The following is a 27,074-nucleotide window of genomic DNA, read 5'->3' as shown; positions in this document are numbered from 1 at the left end:
CTCTGCGATTGAGCAGTTTGCCAACGAGATTCTTCTCGCCTCACGGTATACTTCAATGAATAGTTTCAGTTGGACGATCGTGGAGACCAAGTGTCATGTCTGTATAGCATGTCAAGCCCGTACATTGTCGCATCCATTGGTGCGAGCTGGCGCGTTCCGTCGGAGCTGCAAATGGTGCTCGAGTGGATGGACCGAGGCGACCTTCGGGGGGTCCTTCAAGCCACGGCGCCCCCGACGCCCGACGGTGACGCTCGCGGCTTTTCGTGGCACGAGAAGATTGCGTGCATGTTGAGCATGGCGGAAGGCCTCGCGTACTTGCACTCACTCGATATTATCCATCGCGACTTCAAGTCCCGCAATGTGCTCTTGGACTCGAAGAAGGTGCACTGTGATATTTCGGACGGATTTTAGAGTTCTCGCATCATTTTAGGGCACGAAAGTCACTGATTTTGGCACGTCGCGTGAAACCACGACCGACACGATGACGTTTGGTGTCGGCACGTACCGCTGGATGGTTGTCCTTTTTGAAGACGACGTGAAAATGAAAACTGACAAAGACACTTTGTAGGCGCCCGAGATTCTTCTCGACATTCAGTACTCGACGGCTGCCGATATCTACTCGTTTGGCGTCGTGCTCTCGGAGCTAAGCACGCACTCAATTCCGTACTCGGACCTTCGCAACACGAGCGGTACGACACAGTCCTCGTACTGGACGCTGGGACGATACTTGATGCGTAGGTCACCCGCTCGTCGATACCGCAATCATGGGGCGCGTCATGACGGGGTCGATCCGACCGTCGTTTGGAACGCAACTGCCGCTGTGGGTGCGCCACGTCGCCGAGGCCTGCATTGCGTGGTCGCCCGAGGCTCGCCCGACAGCGCTCGAAGTCGCGCATACGATTCGGCAGGAGATTCGCGCCACACTTTAAATGCAGCGATAATTCTAGTCAATGCACAAGGATCCAGGAATGTTTAGTCCTTATACACTGTACTAGTAGTCCCATTATACACATCGGCTTGGTGTCGTCATGGTTGAGGACGTCGTGATGCGCCCAGCTAATTATTTTGTCGCGCAGAGCAATTTGCGAGCCTTGTTGCGCAGAGGCAGCAGCTCTTGTCGCAAGCAAGCGCGTGACTGGGAAGGACACATGACGTAGGGCAGCTACAATAAAAAGGCGGATGGCAACAAAGATCGTTTCTTGTGTTGGCGCCTGATCGGTGATTGGCCACTTTGAGCGTACGTGTGATTGGCTGCAGTCAAGTTACACGGCGTCGATTGGCTGTAAATTCGGAGGAGATTCTAGCCAATCCTGTGCTCGACCGCCAAAGGGGATGAGCTCGCTGCAAGGCTCACTTGCTGCATGGAAAGGCATGTGCCAGGGTGCTCAACACCTTGGATTCCCTCTCCTCACTCTTTGGAGTATACTGTGCACGGTGAAAAGTCCAACGTCGAATCCCCACTTTGCGGAAATAGCGCCGACATCCGGACGCTTATCCGGTCAATTCCGCAATTTGCCAAGACAACATGGTGAGCGTCGCCGCCCAAGTCCTCCGCACGCCACGTATGCTCGCACGCATCTGCGTCTACCAAGCCGGTGTGGCGAACATGGCGCTCGGCAACCCACTGCACTGCCGCGCCATCGCGCTCGGCAGCTACACGGACGAGCCGCCTCGCCCCGACGACGCCACGAACATGCACTCCTGGATCACGGTCCATGGCGTCGATGAGCTCGCTTCGCTCTGCGTGCCCCATCTCTTTGCACACGCGATTGCATGCGGCGATGTCATTGTGCTTCAGTGGCTAATCGACCGAGAGTTGGTCATGTGGACCAAGGAGCTGCTCGTGCTGGACGCTTATGGCTGCAAGGCGTGCCCTTATGCAGTCAAGGATCTCGGCCCTGCAATGAAGATGCGCAGTCGCCAGATCGTCTATCGGGCAGCAGCCAAGGGCCAACTCGAGTTGCTGGGCATTCTTATTGGTTTGGGCTTGGCTACCAACGACATTTGGGCGGCAGTGTGCGCTGGTGGCCGCGTTGACGTCGCCGAGTACGTCATCGCGCAAGAACTTGGTGCATGGGACGACACTTACATCAACGTCGCCGCCAAGAACGGTCATTTTGAGCTGCTGCAGTACCTCCTCCGTCTCGGCTACAGCGGCGTCAACCGGGAGACGCTCAGATTGGCCATCGCCTTCGACCATCTAGCGACTGTTCAAGACCTCCTCGCACGTCATCCCTCACCAAAGGTGCTGCTGAAGCATGCGCTTATTGACGCGGTCGAGTGTGGCCGATTCAGCATTCTTCGCTGGCTGTGCACGCAGCCGGAAGCTTGGGCGTTCTTGGGCAGCGCGGATGCGACGGCCGTGTACTGCTGCGCGTCCGACGCCATCGTTCAGTGCATCCGTGACGCGATGGCCCAGTACGCTTACGAGCAGTGCATCAACTCTGTGCTCCTCTCCGCCAACCTCTTGAAGATCATCGTCGCGTATCAAGCCGGAGTCGACGAGAGTACCGTCGCGTTGCACGCGCTCTGCGACGACCTTGCTCTCTACCGCAACTACGACCGGCACGTGCCCACGGCCAGTGCATTCGCAGTGTACCACGAGGCGTTTGGTCGCTGGCTGGCGCGCCACGACCTCGGGCAGCTCCACCGCTTGTGCCAACCCCATCTCTTTGCCTACGCGATGGCACTTGGGGAGAAGGATCTTCTTGCCGCGCTCGGCCTCCGGCTTCTCGTGCCGACGCGACGTGTGGAGCTCAACGGTCGTGGTCGCCGCCTCTGCGCATGTGCCCAGACCGTGCTGGGGCTCCATGCCACGGTCACGTATTGTGGCGTCGTCGAGCACGCGGCCGAGTTTGGCCACGTCGACGTTCTCAGCATGTACCACGCGGCTGGCTTTGGCATGGCCGACGTCTGGAGCCGCGCGAGCTACTTTGGCCATATGAACATTGCGCAGTTCGCCCACGATAACCAAATTCCAGGGTGGCAGCCGCACTTTGTGTACAACGCAGCGAACGCGGGCCACCTCGATGTGGTTCGGTTTGTGCACGAGCACAACTACGACGGCTTCAACGACGACACGGTCCGCGGCGCCGTGCACAGTGGCCAGACCGACCTCGTTTCGTTCTTCTTGACGCACCGCGAAGGCGCGATGGCCAAGTCCTTGAAGGCGGCGGCCGAGACAGACAATGTCGACATGCTTCGGTGGCTCGTCGAGCAGCCTGGCGCGGCGGCGCACTTGGATACAACCGCAGTGCACGCGTACACGACGCGGAGCTATCGGTGCGCGGCGCTGCTGGCACACGACCATCGAACGTCCCCGACGTTGATTGCGCTCTACGAACGCAGCCTCAAGCGCAAGGCGTCCGAGATATCGGAGGGCTATTAGTGTTGCTACGGCTGCGTTCGTATAAACAGCGTTGTATTGTTTCGGATTGCCTCGATTCTTCCTCGGTTCGCTACGTGAATCGGCACGATGTAGCGATGGGTTTGCTCACGCGTTGGCTTGACCCAGTGCATCGCACGTTTGGCCCTTGCACGACCTAGCATCACGGCGCTTGTCATGGCTGCTGCCATCCTGTCCAACAATTTAGTACAAGGCAAGCGCAGTCACACTCTTATTGATATATTTGGCCGCCGACCACATAAAACACCAACTTTGTGTGCTTTTTACGCCTCGTCTTCCGTTGACTGCTTGAGCGTTGTTGGTGTGACAGCTGTCTTGGCAGCGTGGACAAACTACCCATCAACACTGCACAACAAACGCATGTAAAGTACTAAGTATTGTCATGAAGGATGTATTGTCATGAAGGAAGGGCTGGTGAAGCGAGAAGCCTCGTGACCAAGCGGTTGCACGAGTCGCTACGCTCGGACGGAGCAGTTTTCTGACCTGTCATGCATAGCTCGCGGGGGTGATCGGGCTGCACGACGGGGTCCACGAAACCGAGACCGCTGTCAAGATGTTTGTTACGTGGATTGTCGGTTCCGCGCAGAGCTTCGTGAATTGTGCTTTGTCGCGAGATCACGCTGGTAGTCGTTCCTGCGCCCTTTGGCTGCAAGGCGTGTCCGCGTGCGGTGGAGGACCTCGGTCCTGCAATGAAGATGTGCAGTTCCAACAACGTTGTCCGTGCCGCAACCAAGGGCCATGTCGACGTCTTGGTTGTGGCACGGACACTGTTGTTGGAACTGCGCATCTTCATTGCTGGACCGAGGTTCTTCTCTACGGAGGGCGGTCACTTGAACGTTGCTCAGTTCGTCGTGGCGCATCGTCTCGGTGGGTGGGACGACGTGTACGTCAACGTCGCCGCCAAGAGCGGTCACTTTGAGCTGCTGTAGTACCTCCTCTGTCTCGGCTACGACGGTGTCAACTGAGAGACGCTCGCGCCATGAAGCTCGACTTGAGATAGGTAGCAGACCATGTGTGGAGCAGGCCTGCTAGAACCATCTCCCCGTGCTTGTGGCCGGCACATCACCACTGAGTTCCACCACGGCAAGATGAGAAAACAGATTTATTAGTTCACTTCCATGGTCCACTTCTATCGAGGTCGTTCCCGGAGATGGTACCCACCGAACTGCAACCAAAGGCAACTTTCCATCCAACGAAGTTGCGTGCGTTTATCCGATCTTCAACGGCAAACTGGCTGGTCGCATTTCGTTGGCCCGTCTAAAATACATTGGCGATCTGTATGCAATACAATAAACGGGGTCGGCGACTTTACCGCGAGGCCATTGGTCGGTGCTAAAAACCAACCAATTTGAAGGGATCGTCATTTTGGCGTTCCCGACATGGCCGACCAGCAGCAGACCCCCAAGCCGAAGAGCGTGCTCCGCGCGTCCGCGAGCACGTTCGTGCCCTCCTTCCTCAAGCCCACGGCCAAGGCCTTTGTGCCTTCGGGTGCGTCCTCGTCCCAGCTCATTGCATTCTTATCCAGAATGTCGTAGGCATGACGCCGGCCGCGCCCGTGTTCACGCCGCCGGCGCCGATCAAGGCGGATGTTCCCGTGACTGTCGCCGCGCCTGCGTCGCCGGTGGCGGCGGCGGTCGAGACCATTGCGCCCTCGACGCCATGCAAGCCCGAGCCTGAGGCCGAGTCGCAACCGGCTGCGTCGCCCATCTCGACGGCCTCGTCGGCCTCGGAGAAGGAAGAGGTCGAGGCGCCCGTGGTTGTCGTGGCCCCGGTCGTCGTTGCTCCGGTCGTTGAGGCTGCGCCGGTCGTTGAGGCTGCGCCGGCCGTCTCGTCGGTCGACCCCGTCTCGCCCGGCCGCAAGCGCCGCATCACGTATACGATCGCCGAGATGATGGCGATGGAGCCCGAGCTGTGCCCCGTGCCGCAGTCGCTCATTGGCTGCATTGTAATTGCGACGCCTGGCGACTCGAAGATTGCGCGCGCCTTGTATCTGCAGACCAAGGACGACAAGCCGCACCACGGCGGCAAGTCGTCGCACCACGACCGCCCGAAGAAGTCGCGCAAGGGCAAGAAGCACCACTCGGCGCCGATTGAAGAGGACCTCTCGAACGTCAAGCCGCTCTCGATCAACGAAGAGACGCGCTGGAAGCCCAAGGTGGCGCGTGGCGTCGTCGACGCCGTCACGACCGAAGAACACTTGCAGGGCGTCCAGTCGATTCTCAACAAGCTGTCGGTTGAAAAGTTTGAGCGCCTCTCGGACCAGCTCATCACCGTCGCCGTCAACTCGCTCGATGTGCTCAAGGGCGCCATCGATATGGTGGTCAAGAAGGCGCAGATGGAGTGGCATTTCTCGGCCATGTACGCCGAGCTCTGCACCAAGATGGCCCGCACCGATATGCCGCTTGTCGTGTCGGAAGACGAAGCCGACGGCGAGCGCAACACGGCCAAGCTCTTTCGCACGCTGCTGTTGACGCGCTGCCAGAAGGGTATGTCATGCTGACGCACCACTTTGCACTTGCTCATGTCGCATATCACCTTTTGTAGAATTCGAGGTCACGCCGCTCACGAGTCTGAACGAGTCGGACACGGACGCGCTCAGCGTGGCGGCGCTCGCGGAGAAGGCGCTGATCCTGAAGCGCGCGACGCTCGGCCACATTCGGTTCATTGGCGAGCTCTACAAGCAGGGCATGCTCAGCAGCCGCATCATGCACGAGTGCATCCAGCGCCTCTTTGGCAACCTCGAGTCGCCCGATGAGGAGAACCTCGAGTGCATGTGCAAGCTCATGTCGACGATTGGTGCGCGCCTCGAAGAGCGTGCCCAAGCGGTCCCGGTCGAGAAGACGCTCATGGAGCAGTACTTCGACTTGATTGCCAAGCTTGCGGGCGCCAAGGACAAGCTCTGCACGCGTGTTCGCTTTATGCTCCAGGACCTCCTCGACCTCCGCGCCGCCAAGTACGTGTCGCGCATCAAGGAAGTCAAGGCGACGACAATTGCCGAAGTGCACGCGCAGGTCGCCCGCGAAGAGCGCGTCAAGGCTGCCGGTGCGCCCAAGCCCCGTGCGCTCCAGAAGAGCCAGTCGATGGCCGCGCCGCCCATGTCGGCGCCGCGTCGCAGCAGCTCGTCGGTGGTCGCGGCGGCGCCGAGCGACCCGGATGGGTGGGAGACGATTCCGAGCAAGCCCAAGATGACCAAATCCATCAGCGTCCCGGACAACAAGCGCTTTGGCAACAAGAATGGCCCGCCGCCGTCGGGCCGCAACGACCGGAACGACCGCAGCGACCGTCCGGACCGTAGCGATCGTGGTGCTCGCTCGCGTGACAGCCGCCGTGGTCGGTCGAGCGCCCTCCGCGCAACCCTGCGTCGTCGTCCAAGGGCGGTTTCCACCGCTCGTCGTCGCTTGCGTCGTTGCCGTCGGCGTCGACGCCCGTCGTCGCGGCGGCCCGCGCCGGCGCCGGTCGTCGCCGGTCGTTCGGAGGACGACCTCAAGAAGAAGGCGATTTCGATGCTGAAGGAGTTTGCGCACGAGAATGACATTGCCGAAGTCGTGGCGAGCCTCCCGGACGCACTCGCGCACACGGAAGCCATTGCAACGGCGGTTCTCAACCACGGCCTCGAGCACAGCCAGGTCGAGCGCACGGCGGTCGGTCCGTTCGTCGCCGGTCTCTTCGCCGCCGGTCTCGTCGACCCGGTCGCGGTCGTCCGGTCGCTCACGGACATTTTGGAGTTTTGGAAGACTTGGAGATTGACATTCCGCTCGCGGCCAAGTACCTCGCCGAGATGATGGCGCCGCTTGTGGTGGCGGGTGTCGTCGAGCTCACGGGTCTTGACGCGCCGATGGCGCCGCTCAGCGCGGAGAAGCAGACCAAGCTCAAGGCACTTTTGGCCGCCGCGATCTCGGGCTCAACGCCGAGTCCTCAAGGACGACGTGGCGGCGTTTGTCGCGGCGCATGCGTCGGCGTAAGTTGGTTTGCGTCTCTGTACCACTAGTAGATGATGATAGAACGCTTGATTTATGATGGAGTATATAATACACATACTGATTGGACAAACTTGACGAAGCAGTGGACTATCGTTATTGGACCGACGCGCTGCCAGCCTTCTTCACGGGCACTGTATGGCTCCATTCGGGCCGCTGCGATGACAAGAACTGCAGAAACGTCTTACATGAGCATGTAGGGCGAGCCATGGCAGTTTGACCACCATGGGTCATTGACACATGAGGATGCCGCCGAGGAGCAGCATCAAGAGAAGGTGCCATTGCGAACGCTTGATCATGGGTCATCGCCTGCGAACTACATGTTAGTAATTGACATCAGAACTGTTTCCTCAGAGGGCGCGATCGTTGTCGTGGTCTCGATGGTGGCTGTATCAGATGGAGATGGTGCGCCGAGTGCGGTGGCGATCCAGTGGAGCCCTTCGTAAAGGCCCGCACCCGTGACAGCGCAGCACGGCTGGACAAACCACCGCTGGCGAATCGAGCGACAGCTTTTACGTTGTTGTCGTAGTGCCGTACGCCTGTCGAGAGGCGGACCAATGTCCCACAATGTGAAGTTGAAGCCCTCGAGCTGGACTTGCTCGACGTTGAAGCCAATGGTTGGGATCGTTGTGATGCTCTCGCCGAGCCGCAGCTGATAGAGGATTGTGGATTTACCCGCCGTGTCAAGGCCCACCATGATCACGCGCGTCTCATGGTTTGACGCAAAGAGGCGCGAGACCGCCGAGGAGATGGAGCCCATCGAAAATGACGACGGACCTCTAAATTTGGATGCGGCGACCAAATGCTATCCACAGCGCGCCACGTCATGTGATCAGAACCAATCAAATCCCGCCAAGTGGAACAGCGATGACACACGATCGTGTTCGAGGGCCACAACACCAACACGGTCCATTAGGACGAGCAATGTGCTTTCGATAGCCCACATCCCATTGTAAAGTGAAATACGAAAGATGGGCTTGTTGATTTGTTATAAAGTGGCTAGTTGTACAGTTGTAGAAAACATACAGTAAGAGATTGGTGGGCGTCATTGCATCATGGCTTGCGAAGTGCCTTGACGAGCCAGTGGAGGCCTTCATGAAGCCCGTCGCCTGAAGTCGCACAGCACGCCTGTACAAACCACGGGCGACGCATCGAGCGCAAGCCCAGAGCCTCTGTAATGTTGGCTGCGCTCACCGCTTGCGGCAGGTCTTGCTTGTTGGCGTAGACGAGAACGACTGCGTTTTCGAGCTCGTCCGAGGACAAGAGTGTGTGAAGCTCGTGACGCGCCTCGTCCATGCGGTCCACGTCGTTGGCGTCGACGACAAAGATGATGGCGCTCGTGTTCTGGTAGTAGTGGCGCCACAGCGACCGGATCCGGTCTTGGCCGCCAATGTCCCAAACCGTGCAGTGGAAGCCGTGAACATCCAGCGTCTCGACGTTGAAGCCGATCGTGGGAATCGTCGTGACGACGTCGCCGAGCTTGAGCTTGTAGAGGATCGTCGTCTTGCCCGCCGCGTCGAGGCCAAGCATGAGCAGACGCGTGTCGCGAGTAGAGACCAATTGAAAGCGCATCAAGAACGACTGGAGAAGACCCATTGTGTTTCTACTGAATGCGCCCGCGACTGCAAATTGGAATGTAATGGTGTCCATGGGCGGCCCACTGTCAACTGTCAACGATACTTTGTTGTCGTGGCGCCACGTCATCACGTATGGGCCAATCAAACGTCAGCACGTCAATGGGCATCTTCAAACCAAACACGATCCATATCTCCCATAGCAAACCCTAACGTTTATACGCACTGGCATGGACAAAGAGAGCCAAACCAAACCGAGAGTGGAAATGACAACCCAAATTTCCTGCGTCAATCGCACGCCCAATGCGACAAGATGTTGCGTAGTAGATCTACCGCCCCATGATACTCATTTTCGTTCGTCCATGTGTACTCCAGTGCTGTCTGTTGTAGAGCATGATGTTTCGGTACTGACGCAATTCAGGGCGTCATTTCGCTCGCTGTAAATGTGATTATGCAGATTGTCCCATTTAGAGATCTAGATTTTACCTCAGCCTCGCCTGGCGACGTTCGATACCACAGATATTCGTCATCTCGGGATCTACGCTCGGATAAGCTCCGCAAGCAGCATGCGAGGCCGGCCAACTCTATGTCCTAAAGGGGAACAAGTCCCATCGTTGCAATAGTCCGTGCGGCTTTATGACCAAACACGGAAAGCGCTACTTCACCAACGGCTCATCAAATGCTGTCTTTTCTCAGCAAGCGGTCCCGTGGCGGTAGATATATGTTTCTCTCTATCGTTGGAAGAGGTCCCATCTTTCAGAATATCCCGTCACTGAACACTATTGTTGACGCCTTGTTTGATAAATAGGGAGAACAAACTCCATTGCCGTATGGCTCGTCTCGTCGGTTGACGAGATGAAGGGAAAAATCGCCAGCTCCAACGGTGTCTCATCCAGTGCCATTTCTTATCAGCAAACGGTCCCGTGGCGGTAATAATATTGTTCTCTTTATCGTTGCAATAGGACCCGAGGGTTTGAAAAACCCAATCCATGGTACACTGTTGTCGTTGGATACGTCGAAAAAAAGTGCTCGATCACCACCTCGCCACCTTGTGGATCGCCTTTACCACGCCATCAATCACGTCACTGCCCCAAAAGTATTAGCAAGGGTGTGGTAAGGCAACCGCATCGTACCAGCTCCTCGGAAGCACATCTTCATGGCAACGTTGATGCACTATTTGTTGTTGGATGTAGCCTGGCCACTTTTGAGCCGTGCCACACACCACATTTCCACGGTTGGTATGTCTGGACTATGGACGAAATGACGGTCAATGGTAGCCAAAATATAAATAAATAGCATGCTACTGTGTACACAGTGTCGTGGTCAGCCAGCGCAGACCGTCGTGGAGGCCCTCGCCCGTCGTTGCGCAGCACGCTTGGACAAACCACCGCTGATGAGCCGAGTGCAATTGGAGTGCTTCGGTCAACTCGGGAACGCTCATGGCCTCTGGGAGATCTTGTTTGTTGGCATAGACGAGAATGACCGCGTCTTGGAGCTCGTCGGCGACGGCCATCTCGTGCAGTTGGCGGCGCGCAAATTCGATGCGCGCACGATCGTTGGCATCGACGACAAACAGGATCGCGTCGGCGCCTTCGTAGTAGTGGTGGACGATCGCCGAGGCGCGATAACTGCTGCCAAGATCCCACACGGTGCAATCAAGGTTCTCGAACTGGAACTTCTCGACGTTCATGCCGCTGGTCGAGATCGTTGAGACGCACTCGCCGAGCCGAAGCTGGTAGAGGATCGTCGTTTTGCCGACGGCGTCGAGACCCAGCATAACCATTTTGGTCTCCTGGCGCGACGCAAAGCGCCGCAAGAGATACGAGCAACCGAGACCCATTTGAAATGTGCGAGCGGTCTCTGAAGTTGGATAGAACATTGCCCAGAGGCCCACATCGTGCCACGTCACGGCCGTGTAGCCAATCAAAATCTTGCAACAGTTGGAACAACGCGCTTGATGTTCGTTCGTTGAACAACGCGAAACTGAAACACCAGAAAGGACTCACAGGTCCCTATCGGGTCGTTCTTGCCGATTCGTTTGCCATCGGTTTGCGCTCCATTTCCGATTTGTTGACGGCTAAATCTTTTTCTTATCCCGTTGCAGATCATTTCCCACTCTTTTGCTATTCATTTATTCGTGTGATACAACGACTTGTCATGCGAAGAGACTAGCAATCTCTTCTCCTTCATTCACTCGCCGGGCAGTGCCTGCGCAGGCGACGGCGCGGGGGCTCGTCTAGCTCTTCTGAGTCACCCGGGGCACCTGCGACCGCAAGAGAGGTCCAAGACGACAACACACCTCTGTCAAGTCCCTTCCAGGCGTCGCGATCGAGAGAAATGCTTCTGGCTAAAGGCAAACAAAAGACTAGCAGTCAATCAAAAGGCAAACTCAAGGCTAGGTCAAGGCGAACAAAAGGAAAAACATCGGTTTACAGTCAAGCTCATGGAAAGTATCCGCGCATATTGCGATTCAAACTTGCGAGCGCCACCGGTGCACTGAAGGCGGATGGCTCGACACTCACCAGCTCCCCGCGCAGCGTCCTTCTCGCTTGTCCCGACGGCCATCGCGGTGGCTGCTATGGGCGGCGCAGCGAGCGCAGCGCGTCGATGATCGTGTCGGTGCTCATGGCCCACGGACGGACGGTCGTGCTTGGTGGCAAAGATGAGCAGAATGGCGTCTTGCAGCTCATTTGTGGCCAAGAGCATGTTCAGCTCATAGCGCGTTTCCTTGATCGTAGCGCTGGCGTCAGCGGTAAACACGAGTACACTGGCCTTTTGCAAGGTCGACAAATAGAGCTGCCGAAGGGACTCTTGGCCTGCCGTATCCCACGACATGCAGTGAAAACCTTTGGTATCTCGGCGTTGAAGCCAACAGTTGTATCCGTGTCGTTACAACATCGCCGAGCTTGAGGTTGTAGAGGATCGTTGTCTTGGCCGCCGCGTCGAGGCCCAGCAGGAGCAGGCGCGTCTTGTGACCAAGCAACCAGTACAGACACATGTAGAGCGACCAGAGACAGCACATTGCGATCGGTTTGAAAGGCGCGCCTGGTGGCGGATGGCGTTGTGATGCTAAAATGTATCTTTCTGTCCTCGGCACAGTTGTTGCCTGGTTGTTGGTGGCGAAATGTGGAAAGGTGTGCACCTCATGCATTCCATTAACACGACGTCTTACGCAGCGCTGTGGCGAGCCAGCGCAGACCGTCGTAAAGTCCGTCGCCTGTTGTCGCACAGCACGCTTGGACAAACCACCGCTGACGCACCGCGAGCAATTGAAGCGCCTCGGTCACATCCGCAATGCTCATGGCCTGCGGAAGATCTTGTTTGTTGGCGTAGACAAGAAGAACCACGTCTCGAAGGTCGTCGGACGCTAAAATGCTGTGCAGATGGTCACGTGCCGAGCCCATGCGCGCATTGTCGGTGGTATCAACGACAAAGAGGATTGCGTCAGCGCCTTCGCAGTAGTGGCGCACGATCGACGAGAGGCGGTAGTTGCCACCAACGTCCCACAACGTGCAGTCGAGGCCTTGGAACTGGAACCGCTCGACGTTGAAGCCAATTGTCGATATGGTCGTGATCGGTTCGATATTGTCTGTCGGTTGAAGCGTGCGCTGAAGCTGGTAGAGGAGTGTGGTTTTGCCAACGGCGTCGAGGCCCAGCATGACCAACCGAGTCTTTTTGTTTGGCGCAAAGAGCTGCCACAACCGCGAGTAGACGAGACCCATCGAAAAGGCAAGTGCGCTCCCCCTCCAATCTGTACGATGCGCCACGTCGTGCCACGTCATGGGGAGGTGGCCAATCAAACGCAAGCACGCGTTCGATCTGCATCGTCCGACACGATCCTCTTGATTTTTTCAGCAGGCGTGCCACTCCAAGTACTAGTGTAGCACTTTGGCCACGGTGTTACTTCCTCAAGCAAGACAATAATATCCGAGGCCCATCGAGCCACCAAGGCTTTGTAGATTCGGTACAATATACAATGAGCAAGGCTCATGGACGGGGCTTGCATGCGATACTGTAGCTTATAAAGCAACCGCGAATGCCATGCGTCGTAGCGATGCACGAGCCTCTTCTTGGCGCCAACGCCGCAGTACCGATAGATTCAACGTTGTCCATCGTACAACACTTGGTATATTTTGTTACGCGTCGGTTTCAAATGCTCCGTTATCGCATAAGGTCCAACCAGTGCGATACCAGCTACCAATGGACCAAAGCAATAGACAAGGCCATAGAAAAGTCATTAGTCCGTCGATAAACCGGTGAAAATGGACGGGATCTCAAGTCCCTTGTCCTCGCCATTATTCTCTCAAGCTCATGGCCACGATATGTCTGTCATTAGTCACGCGACTCGCCAACCCGTCTCGCTGCCCCCGTGCACAGCATCGCGCAAGTCTATTGAATGTCGTCTCGGCAGCATACACACTCGTAGAGTAGCAACCAGTGGATTATTCATCTTATCCGAGCGCCTTCTTAAAAGGCGAGCGGGCGCACCGTCATAAAGTGGCGCACCTGTTCGTCGGTGATGGCCGCGCGCTTGGCCTGGAAGTCGGCGTTCGATGCAACGACAATCTCGATGAGCTTGTCCTTGACCTGGCCCGACATCATGCGGCCCTCGCCGTACTCTTTCGCGATCGCCGCGAGCTCGGCGTCGTCCTCGAGCAGGAACGTCAAGTACTGGTACGGGATGTCGACGTCCAAGTTGGCGCCGTATTTTTCGTGGTCGGCCTTGGTCTCGCCACCGCCGCTGAAGGCGTACTTGCGGATCTTGTCGGCCACGTCCGCGGCCGAGTCGGACACGAAAATGGTCGGCGACGGGCCGCTCGAGCTCATCTTGGTGGTCGCGCCTTCGAGCGCGGGGAAGAATTTTGAGAGGATCAGCGCCGGCTTGGCATACCCAATGCGGGGTGCGACGTCGCGCGTCATGCGGAAGTACGGGTCCTGGTCGATCGCGCACGGGATCAAGCAGCGCAGGTCCGTGCGGCCGCTGAACGGCACGGGAAAGCATTGCGGAAACGACGGCGCGGCCTGGATCGCGGGGAACGACGACTTGCCAATGTTGTCCGAGCCCGTGAAGCCAAAGATACCGCGCACTTGGTTGTACGTGACGCACTTTTGAATCTTGAGCACTTCGGGGTAGAGCGTGCCAATGTAGTCCGAGTTCTTGAAGATGAACGTCTTGGTCGGGTCAAAGCCGCACGCGATAATGTCCTTGGCGTTCTCGTTGGCCATAAAGTCCGACTCGGCCAACGTCTGCTCCTTGAAGAGGTACTTCTCGTCGTCCGTGAGCTGGATCACGAGCGGCACGTCAAACACCTTTTGGAGCCACGCCGTGAACGTGAACGGGATCAAGTGGCCCATGTGCAGCGACCCGGACGACGGCCCGCGCCCCGTGTAGAGGTAAAACTTGTTGCCTTTCTCGTAGTGGTCGAGAATTTCGTGGAGCTCGCGGTGCGAGAAGAAGTACCCGCGGCGCAGATACCGGTGCGCACGCACGCCCGTGAGCTTCTCAATGCGCGCGACGAGGTCCTGCGTCAGCTGCGACGTGCCAAACGTGTCGATGAGCTTGTCGTAGTCGACGCCGCCCTCGGCTTCGACGTCCCACGGCGTCACCTTTTGCGCGTTCGCGTCACCGTTGATCGCCGTATAGTGCGCATACTTGGCCTGGCGCAGGAGCAAGTCCGTGTCGACCGGCGCGGCGCTCGCCTCGGTCGGACGGCCCGTCACCGACGGCTTGGACGGCTTGGCGGCCTTGGGCTTGGACTCCTTGGGCTGCGCCGCCTTCTCCGCAAGCTTCTTCTCCTTCTTGAGCTGGCTCTTGGACTTGCCACCCTCGGCGTTCTCGGCCTTGGGCGCTTCAGCCTTGGGCGCCTTGGGTGCGGCCGGCGGCTGGTAGTCGTTGCCGGTCAAGTCCTTGAACTGCTTCTTGAGCGTGACGAGGTCGGCCACCTGGCCCTTGAAGTCTTCCTTCTTCGCCTTGAGGTCACGCACCTCGTTGCCCTTGGCGACGATCGCAGCGACAATCGAGTCGGCGTCCATGCTGCTTCCTGTCCACAATCTGAAAATGACCAGCCAGATGACACCAGCCGGCGACCATATTTTATTGTATCGTTTTTACGATTGGCTACAAATACCCATATAAACTGCTTTTTGAGCGCATTAAACTACGTTGCCCAAGTGCATTTTGGGTGGTCGATGCGCCATTGCCACAAGAACGGCGAAGGCGCCGCAGAGGACACCGCTGCATCCCATCACTCGCACCAGCAGCCAAGCGTATGCGATGTCCAGCGATGTACCATGGATACGATCGACGGTCCAGGCAGGCCACTCCTGCACAACACAGCGTTTAGCCCGGCGTCGCATCCGTGGCAGGACCTCGCCCAGCGTATTGGTGATCCTATGACCACCAGCATCGCCTTGATGGCATTCGTTTGGCCTGCGCAGTGGGCTAAACGCATGTTGATGGCCGTCGAGTGCGCGCGATGGCACAGGAAGAAGGTCCATGTCCGCAAGCGCCCGAAGGCGATCCCGGCGCGCATGGCCAGAGCCGTCAACAGGCCCATCGACAGATGCATGCAGCCATGTGCTTCCGCAAGGATGGCCATGCGGCTGCCGCAGGCGTCATGCTGCAGCGCGACGAGTCGGCGATGGTTGACAGTTTCATTTTGGAGGTTACGGGCCCAGGCGGGAATCCGGATAGCATACAAACAGCCAGTCCAAAATCAAGGAAGGAATGGGAGGCCAGCCGCAGTATCCGGTTGAATCCGTTGTGAGCAGCGGAGCACAAAAGCTTGCAGCCGCCGAAGGACGGAATCGATCACGCGACGAGCCTGCGCCGACCCCTGCACCGCCCGAGCATCCCACGGACGCGCGCTTGACCTCATCGACCTCACCATCTGCGCCTCATTCGAACCGCGCCTATAGTTATGGTGGCCACGCTGCAATGCAAGCCCCACACGGCCGACCCGACGTTGGGTCGACAGGACAACAACAGCAACAACGCCAAGGACGGAACTCGCCGGCGTGGCATCGACGGCAGTGCGCGCGACGTGGCGCAGAAGCTATCGAGCCCGATGGCGCCGAGCCCGCGCTTGGTGTACCGGTACGAGCCAGACGCGGTCGCCGACCCTGCATCATGTCGTCGCTGCGTAGACGCAAGCTCGCCAACGAGACATGTAATACCAAGACAAAGCACGAGCGTGGAGGCTCTCAGCAACCGTGCCATGCTCCATCAAGTCCATTGGCCGAGCCAAGCCCACCGCCCGGCGCTGTCTCTTTGTCCATGCAACAACGTCCACGCCCGTACAGCGCACGGCAGCCACACAGCATACCTGATGGATTCATGCGTAGCTCGCCCGTCGATACATCAACGACCCACCGCGATAAGAAGGGACCACCGAAAAGCTCGCGCAAGTCGAGCGCCAAGCCGCCGGCCGACGAGCTGTCGACAAACGAATCGAAGAAGGATATTCCGCACACCGTCCAGCCCACTCGTGCGCCACAACCCGAGAAAGTACGGTCACCGTGCGCGTCGCGGAAGAAGAAGCCGACCGGCCATGCCCGGGGCGACAACAATACGCCAATAACACCTCCACGGGCGTCTCGCGATCGCACAGGCAGCTCGTTTGCGTCCGTGGAGCCAGAGCCCCCGTACTCTGCCCACTCGACCATCATGTGCGTGCGAGACGTAGCGCTCGATCTATCTCAATGCACGACCGCCTAGGTGGGCCTCGGACGAGATTGAAGCGTTTGTCGCTACCGTCGACGACGAAATGGCAGCGATGGGCCAAGCCTACTGCAAGGCGCTGCAGTACTTGAATCGGTTGGTTGTCACGCGCTGGGCCCACGCGTTCATTGATGTGTACGGGTCCATTTGCACGCAGCTCGCGCTTCCAGGCAGCGACCTCGACTGCGTCATCGTCGTGCCCGAAGCCAAGCACGGCCTGTCGCCGATTGCGATGCTCCGTGAGGTCCACGCGATCGTGGTCGACCAGGCATGCGTTGCTGACGTCGAGCTCGTCGAAGCCGCGAGCATCCCTGTGCTCAAGTTCGTCTACCGGCTCGGCGACGTCGCGGTGCCCATGGACATTAGCGTCGCGCATTCGGCGGGTCACTCGGGACTGGCGTCGCGGGACCTCGTGAAAAAGTTCTCCGAGTACATGCCCGCGCTTCGGCCACTGGCGCTTGTGCTCAAGGCACACCTCAAGGCCAACGGTACACGCCTCAATCCGAACGGAATCATCCTCATCATCCTGACGGGTATAGGCCTGGGCTGCGCGTTCTCAGGCGGTCTCTCGTCGTACGCGCTCGTCGTGCTCATCATTCGATTCCTCCAAGTACGTCATGGACTGGTTGGTGCTGGCATCATGGTGCTGCTGTCTAATAGTGTTTCGGCGACGTGCACGTGTGCCATACGGAGCCACCCACGCCTGAGCTGGCGCGACAACCCAACACCCTCTACACGTTCTTCCGCCATGGTGCGTGATTTGTCACTGGATTCGATGCAAGAATGGATGGTACTAGATGCGGTCGTCTGGCAAGGCAATATCGGCATGCTTCTGCTCATGTTTCTCGAGCAGCACATGAGCTTTGAGTTTGCCGCGTATGGCGTGAGCATTGCCAACGGCGGCGAGTACTTTGCCCTCGACGACGTGGCCAGCGATGCGAGCTTCGCGGTCCACGCACACATTGTGGACCCGCTCTCGACCCGCCGCGTGCTCGGCAACTCGTTCCGTATCCACGAGGTACGATGGGATCGATCTGGTACGGTCGGTGGATCTAGAGATGGCTAGATTGTGCGTGCGTGGCGCCACTTGCACGGCCAGATTCTGGTGCGCGCGCCGCTTGTAGACGTGTTGTCGTCGTAGCCCCTTTTTTCTTTTTTTCCCTGCATAGCCCTACTACGTCAACTAGACGACGACGACACCAGGATCTACAAACACTACTATCTAAACCCAATTATCTAAATCCAACCAACCTTATCCGAGTGGAAAGGTCTTAAAAGATTATCGCTCTACGTCTCTATATCCAGCGTTTCGCGCTGCTATTTGCTCGTGGGGGTCTGGAGATGCTCAATTTTTCACAGCACCGAATGCGCCGACGTTGAAATCCTAGACAATTCTTTCCACTTTTGTTGTCCAAATATTATGTCTTGCAGTTCTTTGTATCCGGCAATTATCTGGTTATAGACAAAGTACGTATTTTGAGAGGTAGATTCCATTTTGGTGCGACCATGACCGACGGCCAGCACCCGACGACGACGCAAGTGACCAAGGTAGAGCGCGTCGTCATCGAGGCCATCGAAAGCAAGCATGGGCGCTAGGACATCAATGGCATTGCCACGACGCTGATCGTGTCCGAGTTCAGCGATCGTCTCTTCATCGCGGCGACGCAGCTTGGCACGTTTGGCACCATCGTACGTCGTCCTACGCACTGCCATCGTCAATGCTCGTGCATCATAGCTCGAAGCCACGAGCACAGAGTCCTTCAACGGCAATGCGAGCGCCAACATTGTCATTCGCCTCGGGAAGCGCGACGACCCGCTTCTGCTCGTGTACGCCCGCCAGTTCCTCGAGCACTTCGGGTACGAGCTCCATCTTTGTCCATGCGCGTGCTCACGCAGCAGCAACGTAGCATGCCCCGCGGGAAGTCCATCGTCGCTGCCGTCGGCCTCAAGGACAGAACCGCACCGACGTTCGAGGCGATCATGACGACGATCAAGGCCGAGCTCTTGCACTAACACGAAACCAAACAAAGGCCTGAACTAGTATGTGTTTTCGTATGGCTACCGACTACCACTGGTGCAAGCGATCGAGGATGAAGGGCGTAAAGTACGTGATGAGGATGCTCGCGCCGGCGCGGACGAGGCTGAGGTGGGCCTCGCGCACGACCGCGTCCATCGAGTTGGTACCGTTGCCATAGTCGGAGAGCATCTTGTACTCGCCCGAGACGACGTAGCATGCGACGGGCACGAGCTGCTTGGCTGAAAGCTCCTTGACAATGTCGCCGTAGAACAAGCTCGGCTTGACGATGACCGTGTCGGCGCCTTCGGCCACGTCGCGGTCGTAGGCAAGCAGCGCGTGCGACGTCGAGCCGACCGGGTGCTGGTACCGGTTGCGGTCGCCCTTGAACGTGCTCTCGACAGCGTCGCGGAACGGCGCGTACATGCACGACGCCTTCTTAGACGTGTACGCCATGATCGACACGTGCGCAAAGCCGTTCGCGTTGAGCGATTGGCGGATCGCGCCGATCCGGTTGTCCATCATGTCGGAGGGGCACAGCATGTGCGCGCCGGCGCGCGCGTACGCGAGGCCAATGTCGGCGAGGCGGGCCACGGACGCGTCGTTGTCAATGACGTCTTCGTCGTCCACGCGGCGAAGCACGCCGCAGTGGCCATGGTCCGTGTACTCGCACATGCACACATCGCACGCAATGAGGAGGTCGGGCAGCGCCTTGCGGATCGCCTGCGTACAAGCGATCACGGGCGTGTCTCAGCGTCGGCCATACGCCCATGACCGCACTTGTCTTCGACAACGCCAAAGAGCATGATGGAGCGGAGGCCCTTGGCCTGCAAGCCCCGCAGATGCGACACCAAGGTCGCAAAGTCGCCGTGCGGGCCAGCGCCCCACTGCACGTTGGGCTCGAGGCCGCGGATCGGGTTGTCGGACGCACGCGACGTGACGAAGAGCGGGTAGATGAGCTGCGACGCATGGATGTGGGGCTCGGTCCACGCGCGGTGGGCAGGGTGGGCAAGGCCAGAGTGCAAGCTCATGTTGCTACTGGTGGCTTCGGCAGGATTCGAAATGGGCCGCTCGTGGTCGCTTTCGGACTTGTCCTTTTTAGGATTGTTGTCCGAAATTAACGTTTTTTATTAAGAAGCAAGCCAATCGAGCGTTTCGAACACGTGTCCCACTCTACGAGGTGGAGGCGCATTTCTCTTCGCATTCGGTGCACCCAATTCCCTACCCCTCGTCGAGGACATCGACATGCTGATGCTGCTGGCATCAACGTGGCGTGGACGAGCAATAAATGAGTCGTCGAGACGGCGCAATTCCGTTTGCCAGCACACTACATGTAGTCTCGTCTTCAAGTCCCCTTTTCACCACGTACAATTGTAGTGTGATGAGTTTGCACGTGATTACCGGTACATAGCTTACTAGATACGAACGTAGTAGGCAGTAGTAGGTAACGTGAGACCGATACACACCCTTTCGGAGACACACGTTGCTGCGTTCGTTGTCTTTTAACAGATTCCCCATGTAGAGGAGGGTACCTCTTCTACCTCATCATGAGGCAACGTATTCGGTACTATATCTCTGTATAGCTACAGCGTGATCGGAGTGAAATCTAGCTCGCTTTGCGCTTGTGATCGATCGTCTGCATGGAGGATCGGTCGAGGAAATTTGATTTAAAAAAAGTTGAAATTAGAAACCGCCGTCATCAGGTGCTGCCCTTGCCCCATAGTGGTATTGGGAGGAGGAACTCAGGTGCGAAACCAGCTGGCACCTGGCATATATAACTCGTGGTATGGACTAGGCTGCAGAGACTGTTGATGGTTCTGGCCCGTCGTCGCTGCAATCATCGTTTCTGAACGAGCCTATTTGCACGCGGCTGGCCAGACGAGGTGCTCGTCTCGGCGCTAAGGACAAGGCCACGCTCAACTTGGTCGTTGTCGACCCACTACTGCATCAACTACTAGAAATGAAAGGAAACGATTTCTGGCGATAGGACTAGGGACGAAGCTTCTGGATTACACTACACGAATCATTAGTAGAAATTAATAATATCTTGACGAGGGGTATAATAATAAAATAGACACACTCTGGTGGCCATGCATGGCGGACCCTACTAAAGAACTAAAGATTTAAAAAAATATATCGAAGGCTCGCTAAGCTGGTCGGGACTATAGTCCTCCGCCGACCACCTGTTGCACCCTCCAGTGTATTAATATTATTATAGTTTTCCACACCATCGTCTCTAGTCGTATGTAAAGGACTACGGAATCGCATCGTATTATAATAAACGACCCGCACCCGTGGACTTCAACAATAATATTGTTGAGGTAGTAATATATATATATATTAAACGACCTCCGCCGGTGCGCTCGATTTTCTACTCGATGGATCCGCCCGAGAAGCACCTCCTCCCTTCGCGTCGTCCTCGGCCCGTCATCGTCACTGTGTCCATACCCTCTCTCGTTGCCATCAGCGTCCGTACGCTGCAGCCCGACAATTTAAAATATAAAAAATCAGTTTCGAAACGCAGCACAATAATGTTACAACGGCGGTCGGAATTATAATATTCTGGCCCGTGTTTGCCCTAGTCGTTGCTGACTACGGAATCCGCGCCGCCATGAGCTTGACGCTGGCGACCCGACCGAGCTCGCCGCCGCCGGCGCGCCATGGCAACCACAGGACCGCGCACATCTGGGAACACTTTGTGAAGCGCGCCGACCTCGGCAAGTACCACAACAACTGGCGCGTCGAGTGCAAGCACTGCCAGGCGGCGCACGAGGCCGGCCAGAGCGCCGCGCCCGACGTGCTCATCTCGACCAAGCCCAAGATGATTGCGCACCTCAAGGGCTGTTCGTTCGCGCCGCGCGCGGAGCTCGCGTACCTCGACCTGCTCGAAGCCGAGCCGCGCATCCTCGTGCGCAGAGACAAGCCGACACACGTGACGAGCGACATGCACAGCAAGGACGCCTCGTCGACGCTCGATCCCGATGCGCACCTCTCCAAGAAGGCGCGCGGCGACAAGATCAAGATTGCGCGGCCGCACGTGAAGCGCACGCACACGTACCAGAACCCTGCGACCGCCCACGTCTGGGAACACTTTCTCAAGCGGCACGACCTCGAAAAATACTACAACAACTGGCGCGTCGAGTGTAAGCACTGCCGGGCCGCGTACGACCAGCGTGGCGACGACAGCCAAGTGCCCGAGCCCAAGATTATCATCTCGGCCATGCTCAAGATGAAGGCGCATCTGAAAAAGTGCCCGTACATTCCACCCGGCGTCGTCCTCGCCATGGACCTGCAGCCATCGCCGCCCAAGTCGACGGCCGGCCTCGCGGCCATCCGCGCGCTCGTGCCACGGCGCAACGACAAGTGCATCGTGGCCGTCCGGTCCGACGTGGAGCAAGAGCCGTTCTGGATCGCGTGCTTGGTCGACGAGGTCGACACGGCGGCGACGCCGACCGATCGCGTCGTCAACGTCACGTGGCTCTCCAAGACGAGCCGCGGGTTCTACATTTACGCCAACGACGACACGGTCCCTTTTGGATCGATTCTCTGCGAAGTCTCGCTGGACGAGATCCACCCGGACGAATTTGCCATCCCGCGCATTTTTCTCGACAAGGTAGAATTTGGAGGCCTCAAAAGTTTGTATTTCCACCTTTTTACATGGGATGCCCTAGATTCGAGATGCCTTGGCGCGCAACACGACGATTCCATTTGTCTACAAGCGCAAGCAGCGGGACGCAGCCGCCACGAGGCCTGGCCACCCGCTCCCGTCGCTCAAGCGTCAAAAGGTCGAGCCGCAGACGTCGTTTTTGACGCTGCCGACGCGACCCGTCGACGTAAGCAACCACCACCGGCGCACGGCCAACTACCACATCTGGGAACACTTTACGAAGCGCACCGACATGGACAAGTACCACTCGTACTGGTACGTCGAGTGCAACCACTGTCGGTATGCCTACGCCCACCGCGGCGCGACGGGGTACCCCGCCACGACGCCCGAGCCGACTCCGTTCCGGTCGACCGTCGCGTACATGCAGACGCACCTCGACAAGTGCGTGTTTGCGCGGGCGGCCATGGCGGCCGCGTGGCCAAGCAACACTCTGAATCCCAACAACAGCAACAACAACAACATCAGCAACAACAATAGCAACAGCAACGTGCCGTGGCAAGGTGCACCGATGCCGGCGAGCATGCATCCGCCGTCGTCGTCGATGCGGAGCGTCGCACCGCCGGGGGGGCACTACCCCCTGTACCACCCGGGCCCCCCGAGTATGGCGTTTGCAGCACCCCACGGACCACCGGCATCGTTTCCAAATGGCCTGCGGCTTGTGGACGAGGACGCGCAGAGCGTCACGAGCAGCGCAGCGGTATGCCCGTTGATCCGCATCCTCCTCTTCGATGACATTGAAAATATGGGTAGTTTGAGGCCGAGCTCACGTCCCGAGAAGACGCGCTCGAGTCGCCCGAGTTTGCGAGTCCGATGTGGCGCCACTTTGTCAAGCGAAGCGACGTTCCCAAGAGTTACTACTTTTGGAAAGTCGAGTGCAAGCACTGCCGGTACGCCTACGACGTGCAGCGGGCGACGCGCGACGAGCCCGTCCTTCTCAACTCGGACCCGGTCCTCATGCGCCATCACATTGAACACTGCCGGTGGATCACGGCGCCTGGCGAGATCATCGACCGCGTGCTCGCAGCGTCCACCGAGGTGCCGACGACGACGACGACGACGACGGAGTACGACGACGACGCCCGGGTCGTCTTCCCGGCCATGACGGTCGTGGCCGTGCGCAGCGATCAGAGTCCGCGGGAATTCTGGCTCGCGCAGCTCGGGTTTGACGTGACGGCCGCGATGCTGCGGTCACTCGACCCCGCGACGGTCGACGTGACGTGGCTCGACAAGTCGCACTCGAGCGGCATGTACAGCTTTGGCGCCGACGAGCCGATTCCAGTGACCTCGATTTTATGCGACTTGGAGCTCGAAGAGGTCGCGCCCGGCGCCTTCCTCGTGCCCCCGCTGCACGTCGACCGGGTACGTTTCTCTCCGTACGTTCAACGAGGCGCTCATCGCGATGGCGTAGATCCAACACTATTTGCTCGTCTAAGATGTGCTCTAACTCGCTGTAAACAATGATGTCTCTTATCGTTCGCTTAAGCGACTGGCGCGAGCGTCGTCGTCATACTCGTCGTCGAGCGCGTGCGACAGCGAGAGGAACGAGGCGTCGACGGTCGCGTAGCTGTTGCTGCTGCCGTCCGGCGTCTGCCAGCCGTGCACGGACGCGATCGAGACGTCCGAGATCGACTGCTCGTCCATGGCATAGCTCCCAGGGCCCATGTGGTCTTTGGGCGACGGGCGGCTCGAGCGCAGGATCATGGTCGTGCAGTCGTCGTCCGTGAGAATTGAATGCGGCAACCCAGTGTCGTTTTGGTACAAGTGGAACCACGAGGCAGGCGCCGTCGGCGACCCGACGACGACGACGACGACGTCGGGCCGGGGCTTCCGGCACGGCCGCCGGTCGCAGCGAGACCCGACAACCGCGACGACGGCGAGGATCGTGACGGCGACGACGGCAACGGCGACCAGCACCACGGGCGACGACGACAGCGGCGCGTCGGTCGCAGCCAGCTGGCGCAGGATAGAAGACGTTGTTGGCATGATACCCACGATGGTACCGTCGGTGGCGGCGGCAAGCGTGATGGCGCTATCTGGCCTCTGCGCGCAAGCCACACTGCGAGCCGGTCGAGGCCACGACGCTGGGTTGGTTGGATCGCAGCCATTGGTGCATGCGTCGACGTGGCACAGAGGTGGCACGGTCGATGGCACGAGCAGTGTCCAGCCGGCGCTGGTCGGCGCCAGCGCGACGCCATGCGGGCAGGTCGCCCGACGCACCCATCCATCCTCGCCGGCGCCAAAGCAGACCAAGCGTACCATGCCACCGCCTTTCTAAAAATTCGCCCCAAAATTCGAAGCCGTCCACCAACATCAACCGCCTTCTTCCGTGTAAATTACTTCAAGACGCAGGAAGCTACTGACTGCACTGTACACTCAGAGGCGATCGAGCGCGTCGTGGTCGTCCGCGTCGGCGTCGTGCGTCGCGTCAAAGAACGCGTCGTGGACGTCTGGGTGGGCGTCGTAGGCGACAACGGCCGCGCGGGGACTGCTCGGCACCATGAGCTCGTTCGTCTCGTCGTCGTTCTCGTCGTCATCCATCACACCGAGCGACGCCCATTCGCTCGATGCGGGCTTGGCCGGGCGCACCACCGCGTAGACGACCGCGCCAAGAAACAGCAGCGCGAGGCCAACGCCGACGACCGAGTCGACCATCGGGGCGTCGTCGGCATCGTCGTCGGTATCGACAAGCACGTCGGCGCCGACTTCGGCGATCATCGCCGCCTCCCAGGACGACGACGTTGCGTCGAGCACCGAGCCATTTCCACTTGCGTTGGCATGCTGCGCCGCGCCATACTCTACATATGTAGTGCCATCGTATGAGACTGCGATCCTTTCTGTACGAGGAGATGGGCCCACCGCACGTGGCCGGTACAAAGCCGACGCGGTGGTGGTCCGGATCAAAAACAAAGTCGTGGTTGGTCAAGAGGTCGGCGCCAATCACTAGGACGCGCCGTGAGCAGAACCTAGACAGAGTACGTCGTACTACCGCCCATGGGCGCCTCGTCGTGCAGCGCAATGGACGCGGTGAACCGACCGGTCTCGCCTTGGCAGAGGTACCGCGCCGGCGGGATCGTGAGCACCACGTCTTCGCCCTCCATGCCTACATATGCCCGACGTGAGCTTGCACAGGAATTTGACGCCAACGCACCTTCAAAGACGTACTCGATGGTCGGCATCTTGGAGAGCTGGCCGCGTGCATACCCGCCCGTAGTGTCGTCGCCACCGTCGAGGCTTTTATACGCTTTCAAGCCTGCATTCTTGAACGACCGGTCAAACTCGTCGCGAAGTGCCGACGGCAGCGACGACGTCGGTGACCCGCTGTCAAGGAGGACGCTCTGGTGCACGCGTGGCGACAAGTCGAGCGGCTTGCCACCGATGCGAATGGCTCGGATCGTCAGCTCGTACCACCTACCCATCGATCACGATGCCATCGACAGCACAACGTCGACGTACCCGTTGGTGTTAGGAGCCATGCGGGCAAACTGAAGCACACCGAGGCGTCGGCGGTCGTCGTCGGCGGTGGTCACCGGTGTCCCGATCGCCAACGTGCCGCCGGTCGCTGTCAAGCAGAGCGAGAACACATTTTGGTCAATCTTCTTGTCGGCGTAGAGCTGCCGCACAAGGCTTGTTGCTACTCATAGAGTCCCGCCATGGCGCCAGCGCACGATAGACTTGGCGCGAGTACCAGAGTCGGCCACGCCCAAGACGCCGGTGGTGGCGGGAAAGGATCCTGCGTTCGCATGAGCACGACGCGTGCACGATCGCGTGCGTACCTGTGACCTCCGTCTGGCAGCCAAACGAGAAGCGCGTGCTGTACGGAGACGACGCATTGCCATCGCCGAGTGCCACGACATCGTTGACAACGACGCCGGTCCACGACCCGCCTGTAGAGTAAGCCTACGCGCGGCGTCGCCAATCGCGTCGCACAACATGGTGTATGGCACCTGGGAGATGTGGCACGTGGCGTCCGCGTCGCAAGAAGCGCACTGGAATGTGCTCGCAGCGCTCGTGCAGTTGGGGTAGGTGAGCGTTGTGGACGACGTCACCTCAAAGGACGCGCCGCTACAGCAAGCATGAGCTAGCGCAGTCCACCGACTTGTACCCGGCGCAGGGCACGGCGAGGACATGGCTGCCCGTGTCGACGACGACGGGCGTGCGCTGCGGCGGCGACCCGAGGTAGGCGTACGTGTAGTGGGTGCTATGCTCAGACGATGACGATACCAGCATTGTAACTCGGACTGCTGTACCCAGCGTCATGGCGAAGCGGCACGACTTGGAACGACCCGTCGGCGAGTTGGCGTAGGCTCCTTCGTGCGCCAAGAAGCGGCGCATCGCGGTGCAGCGGCAGGACGTGGTAGGCGGTCGCTGGCAGCGCCAGCGCCAGCGCAACGACGTGCGACTTGACCATCGTTTGCTCGAATCACGCGGCCTGTTTTTTATCCACGGTACACGACCAGACTAATGGCACGCCACCTTAGCCGAAGCACTTCTCTCCCGGTCTCCAAGCTGCAAGACGGGCCAGCATCCTCAATCAAAGCAAGGTCTCGTACGACGATAGCAAGCTCACCAAGAACCCATTCCTGCTCTAGTTCTCGCTCCTCCCTTGTTGAATGGATTTTCCACCATCGAATTAACGATCAGTCTTGCAAGGTACGCAAACCCGCATGGATAGCAAGCCAGATCCATTGCACGCGAGCCTCGTCAGCAACCTATGCA

General features: G+C 58.6%; 14 protein-coding genes across 14 annotated transcripts; 6 read left to right on the top strand and 8 right to left on the bottom strand.

The window, feature by feature from the left end:
• Positions 1-108: 108 nt before the first annotated feature.
• Positions 109-929, top strand: SPRG_13390 (TKL protein kinase; the record flags this gene model as incomplete). The annotated part of the gene is made up of 4 exons (XM_012352366.1): positions 109-381; positions 431-514; positions 569-689; positions 739-929. 4 exons carry the CDS (start codon positions 109-111, stop codon positions 927-929), a joined length of 669 nt encoding a protein of 222 aa, XP_012207756.1.
• A 596-nt stretch (positions 930-1,525) lies between these two features.
• On the top strand, positions 1,526-3,388 carry SPRG_13389 (hypothetical protein; the record flags this gene model as incomplete). Its single annotated transcript, XM_012352365.1, has 1 exon — positions 1,526-3,388. One exon carries the CDS (start codon positions 1,526-1,528, stop codon positions 3,386-3,388), a length of 1,863 nt encoding a protein of 620 aa, XP_012207755.1.
• Positions 3,389-4,785: 1,397 nt separating this feature from the next.
• SPRG_13388 (hypothetical protein) lies at positions 4,786-7,368 on the top strand (the record flags this gene model as incomplete). Its single annotated transcript, XM_012352364.1, has 4 exons — positions 4,786-4,894; positions 4,942-5,892; positions 5,951-7,171; positions 7,256-7,368. The coding sequence occupies 4 exons, from the start codon at positions 4,786-4,788 to the stop codon at positions 7,366-7,368; spliced, it is 2,394 nt and encodes a 797-aa protein (XP_012207754.1).
• A 111-nt stretch (positions 7,369-7,479) lies between these two features.
• On the bottom strand, positions 7,480-8,143 carry SPRG_13387 (hypothetical protein; the record flags this gene model as incomplete). Its single annotated transcript, XM_012352363.1, has 2 exons — positions 7,480-7,566; positions 7,727-8,143. The coding sequence occupies 2 exons, from the start codon at positions 8,141-8,143 to the stop codon at positions 7,480-7,482; spliced, it is 504 nt and encodes a 167-aa protein (XP_012207753.1).
• A 212-nt stretch (positions 8,144-8,355) lies between these two features.
• SPRG_13386 (ADP-ribosylation factor) lies at positions 8,356-9,006 on the bottom strand. The gene has a single exon (XM_012352362.1). It carries the CDS (start codon positions 8,977-8,979, stop codon positions 8,437-8,439), a length of 543 nt encoding a protein of 180 aa, XP_012207752.1. The 5' UTR covers positions 8,980-9,006; the 3' UTR covers positions 8,356-8,436.
• Positions 9,007-10,257: 1,251 nt separating this feature from the next.
• On the bottom strand, positions 10,258-10,797 carry SPRG_13385 (hypothetical protein; the record flags this gene model as incomplete). Its single annotated transcript, XM_012352361.1, has 1 exon — positions 10,258-10,797. The coding sequence occupies one exon, from the start codon at positions 10,795-10,797 to the stop codon at positions 10,258-10,260; it is 540 nt and encodes a 179-aa protein (XP_012207751.1).
• A 1,315-nt stretch (positions 10,798-12,112) lies between these two features.
• On the bottom strand, positions 12,113-12,681 carry SPRG_13384 (hypothetical protein; the record flags this gene model as incomplete). The annotated part of the gene is made up of 1 exon (XM_012352360.1): positions 12,113-12,681. A coding segment is annotated over one exon (569 nt), but the record flags the coding sequence as incomplete, so codon positions are not given.
• Positions 12,682-13,381: 700 nt separating this feature from the next.
• SPRG_13383 (hypothetical protein) lies at positions 13,382-15,012 on the bottom strand. Its single transcript, XM_012352359.1, has one exon. It carries the CDS (start codon positions 14,988-14,990, stop codon positions 13,425-13,427), a length of 1,566 nt encoding a protein of 521 aa, XP_012207749.1. The 5' UTR covers positions 14,991-15,012; the 3' UTR covers positions 13,382-13,424.
• Positions 15,013-15,700: 688 nt separating this feature from the next.
• Positions 15,701-17,850, top strand: SPRG_13382 (hypothetical protein). Its single transcript, XM_012352358.1, has 8 exons — positions 15,701-16,053; positions 16,104-16,253; positions 16,302-16,625; positions 16,675-17,165; positions 17,217-17,287; positions 17,338-17,428; positions 17,475-17,695; positions 17,744-17,850. The coding sequence occupies exons 1-8, from the start codon at positions 15,878-15,880 to the stop codon at positions 17,816-17,818; spliced, it is 1,599 nt and encodes a 532-aa protein (XP_012207748.1). The 5' UTR covers positions 15,701-15,877; the 3' UTR covers positions 17,819-17,850.
• Positions 17,851-18,183: 333 nt separating this feature from the next.
• On the top strand, positions 18,184-18,690 carry SPRG_13381 (hypothetical protein; the record flags this gene model as incomplete). The annotated part of the gene is made up of 4 exons (XM_012352357.1): positions 18,184-18,225; positions 18,274-18,366; positions 18,413-18,534; positions 18,585-18,690. The coding sequence occupies 4 exons, from the start codon at positions 18,184-18,186 to the stop codon at positions 18,688-18,690; spliced, it is 363 nt and encodes a 120-aa protein (XP_012207747.1).
• A 52-nt stretch (positions 18,691-18,742) lies between these two features.
• Positions 18,743-19,722, bottom strand: SPRG_13380 (delta-aminolevulinic acid dehydratase; the record flags this gene model as incomplete). Its single annotated transcript, XM_012352356.1, has 2 exons — positions 18,743-19,414; positions 19,483-19,722. 2 exons carry the CDS (start codon positions 19,720-19,722, stop codon positions 18,743-18,745), a joined length of 912 nt encoding a protein of 303 aa, XP_012207746.1.
• Positions 19,723-21,302: 1,580 nt separating this feature from the next.
• SPRG_13379 (hypothetical protein) lies at positions 21,303-23,833 on the top strand (the record flags this gene model as incomplete). The annotated part of the gene is made up of 4 exons (XM_012352355.1): positions 21,303-22,304; positions 22,363-23,055; positions 23,109-23,717; positions 23,767-23,833. The coding sequence occupies 4 exons, from the start codon at positions 21,303-21,305 to the stop codon at positions 23,788-23,790; spliced, it is 2,328 nt and encodes a 775-aa protein (XP_012207745.1). The 3' UTR covers positions 23,791-23,833.
• On the bottom strand, positions 23,826-24,646 carry SPRG_13378 (hypothetical protein; the record flags this gene model as incomplete). The annotated part of the gene is made up of 1 exon (XM_012352354.1): positions 23,826-24,646. Exon 1 carries the CDS (start codon positions 24,615-24,617, stop codon positions 23,826-23,828), a length of 792 nt encoding a protein of 263 aa, XP_012207744.1. The 5' UTR covers positions 24,618-24,646.
• Positions 24,647-24,659: 13 nt separating this feature from the next.
• Positions 24,660-26,792, bottom strand: SPRG_13377 (hypothetical protein). Its single transcript, XM_012352353.1, has 10 exons — positions 26,606-26,792; positions 26,461-26,556; positions 26,303-26,420; positions 26,132-26,255; positions 26,044-26,088; positions 25,812-25,989; positions 25,507-25,766; positions 25,345-25,458; positions 25,215-25,298; positions 24,660-25,153 (listed from the first exon to the last, which is right to left on the bottom strand). Exons 1-10 carry the CDS (start codon positions 26,764-26,766, stop codon positions 24,732-24,734), a joined length of 1,602 nt encoding a protein of 533 aa, XP_012207743.1. The 5' UTR covers positions 26,767-26,792; the 3' UTR covers positions 24,660-24,731.
• Positions 26,793-27,074: the final 282 nt, after the last annotated feature.

Source organism: Saprolegnia parasitica (assembly GCF_000151545.1).
Source record: "Saprolegnia parasitica CBS 223.65 unplaced genomic scaffold supercont2.97, whole genome shotgun sequence".
Lineage (NCBI taxonomy): Eukaryota > Oomycota > Saprolegniomycetes > Saprolegniales > Saprolegniaceae > Saprolegnia > Saprolegnia parasitica.
This window is presented reverse-complemented; position numbering and strand designations above follow the sequence as displayed.

Excerpts from the sequence above, each read along its gene's own strand:
- SPRG_13383 (XM_012352359.1), bottom strand. The coding sequence starts at position 14,990 with ATGGACGCCGACTCGATTGTCGCTGCGATCGTCGCCAAGGGCAACGAG.
- SPRG_13377 (XM_012352353.1), bottom strand. The coding sequence starts at position 26,766 with ATGGTCAAGTCGCACGTCGTTGCGCTGGCGCTGGCGCTGCCAGCGACC. Across the intron at positions 26,089-26,131 it reads CTGCCAGACGGAGGTCACAG|GATCCTTTCCCGCCACCACC; the intron begins GTACGCACGCGA and ends ATGCGAACGCAG. Across the intron at positions 25,990-26,043 it reads CTTGGGCGTGGCCGACTCTG|CAACAAGCCTTGTGCGGCAG; the intron begins GTACTCGCGCCA and ends CTCTATGAGTAG.
- SPRG_13386 (XM_012352362.1), bottom strand. The coding sequence starts at position 8,979 with ATGGGTCTTCTCCAGTCGTTCTTGATGCGCTTTCAATTGGTCTCTACT.
- SPRG_13382 (XM_012352358.1), top strand. The coding sequence starts at position 15,878 with ATGGTGGCCACGCTGCAATGCAAGCCCCACACGGCCGACCCGACGTTG. Across the intron at positions 16,254-16,301 it reads ATGCAACAACGTCCACGCCC|CTCGCCCGTCGATACATCAA; the intron begins GTACAGCGCACG and ends ATTCATGCGTAG. Across the intron at positions 17,166-17,216 it reads GGCACACCTCAAGGCCAACG|GCCTGGGCTGCGCGTTCTCA; the intron begins GTACACGCCTCA and ends TGACGGGTATAG.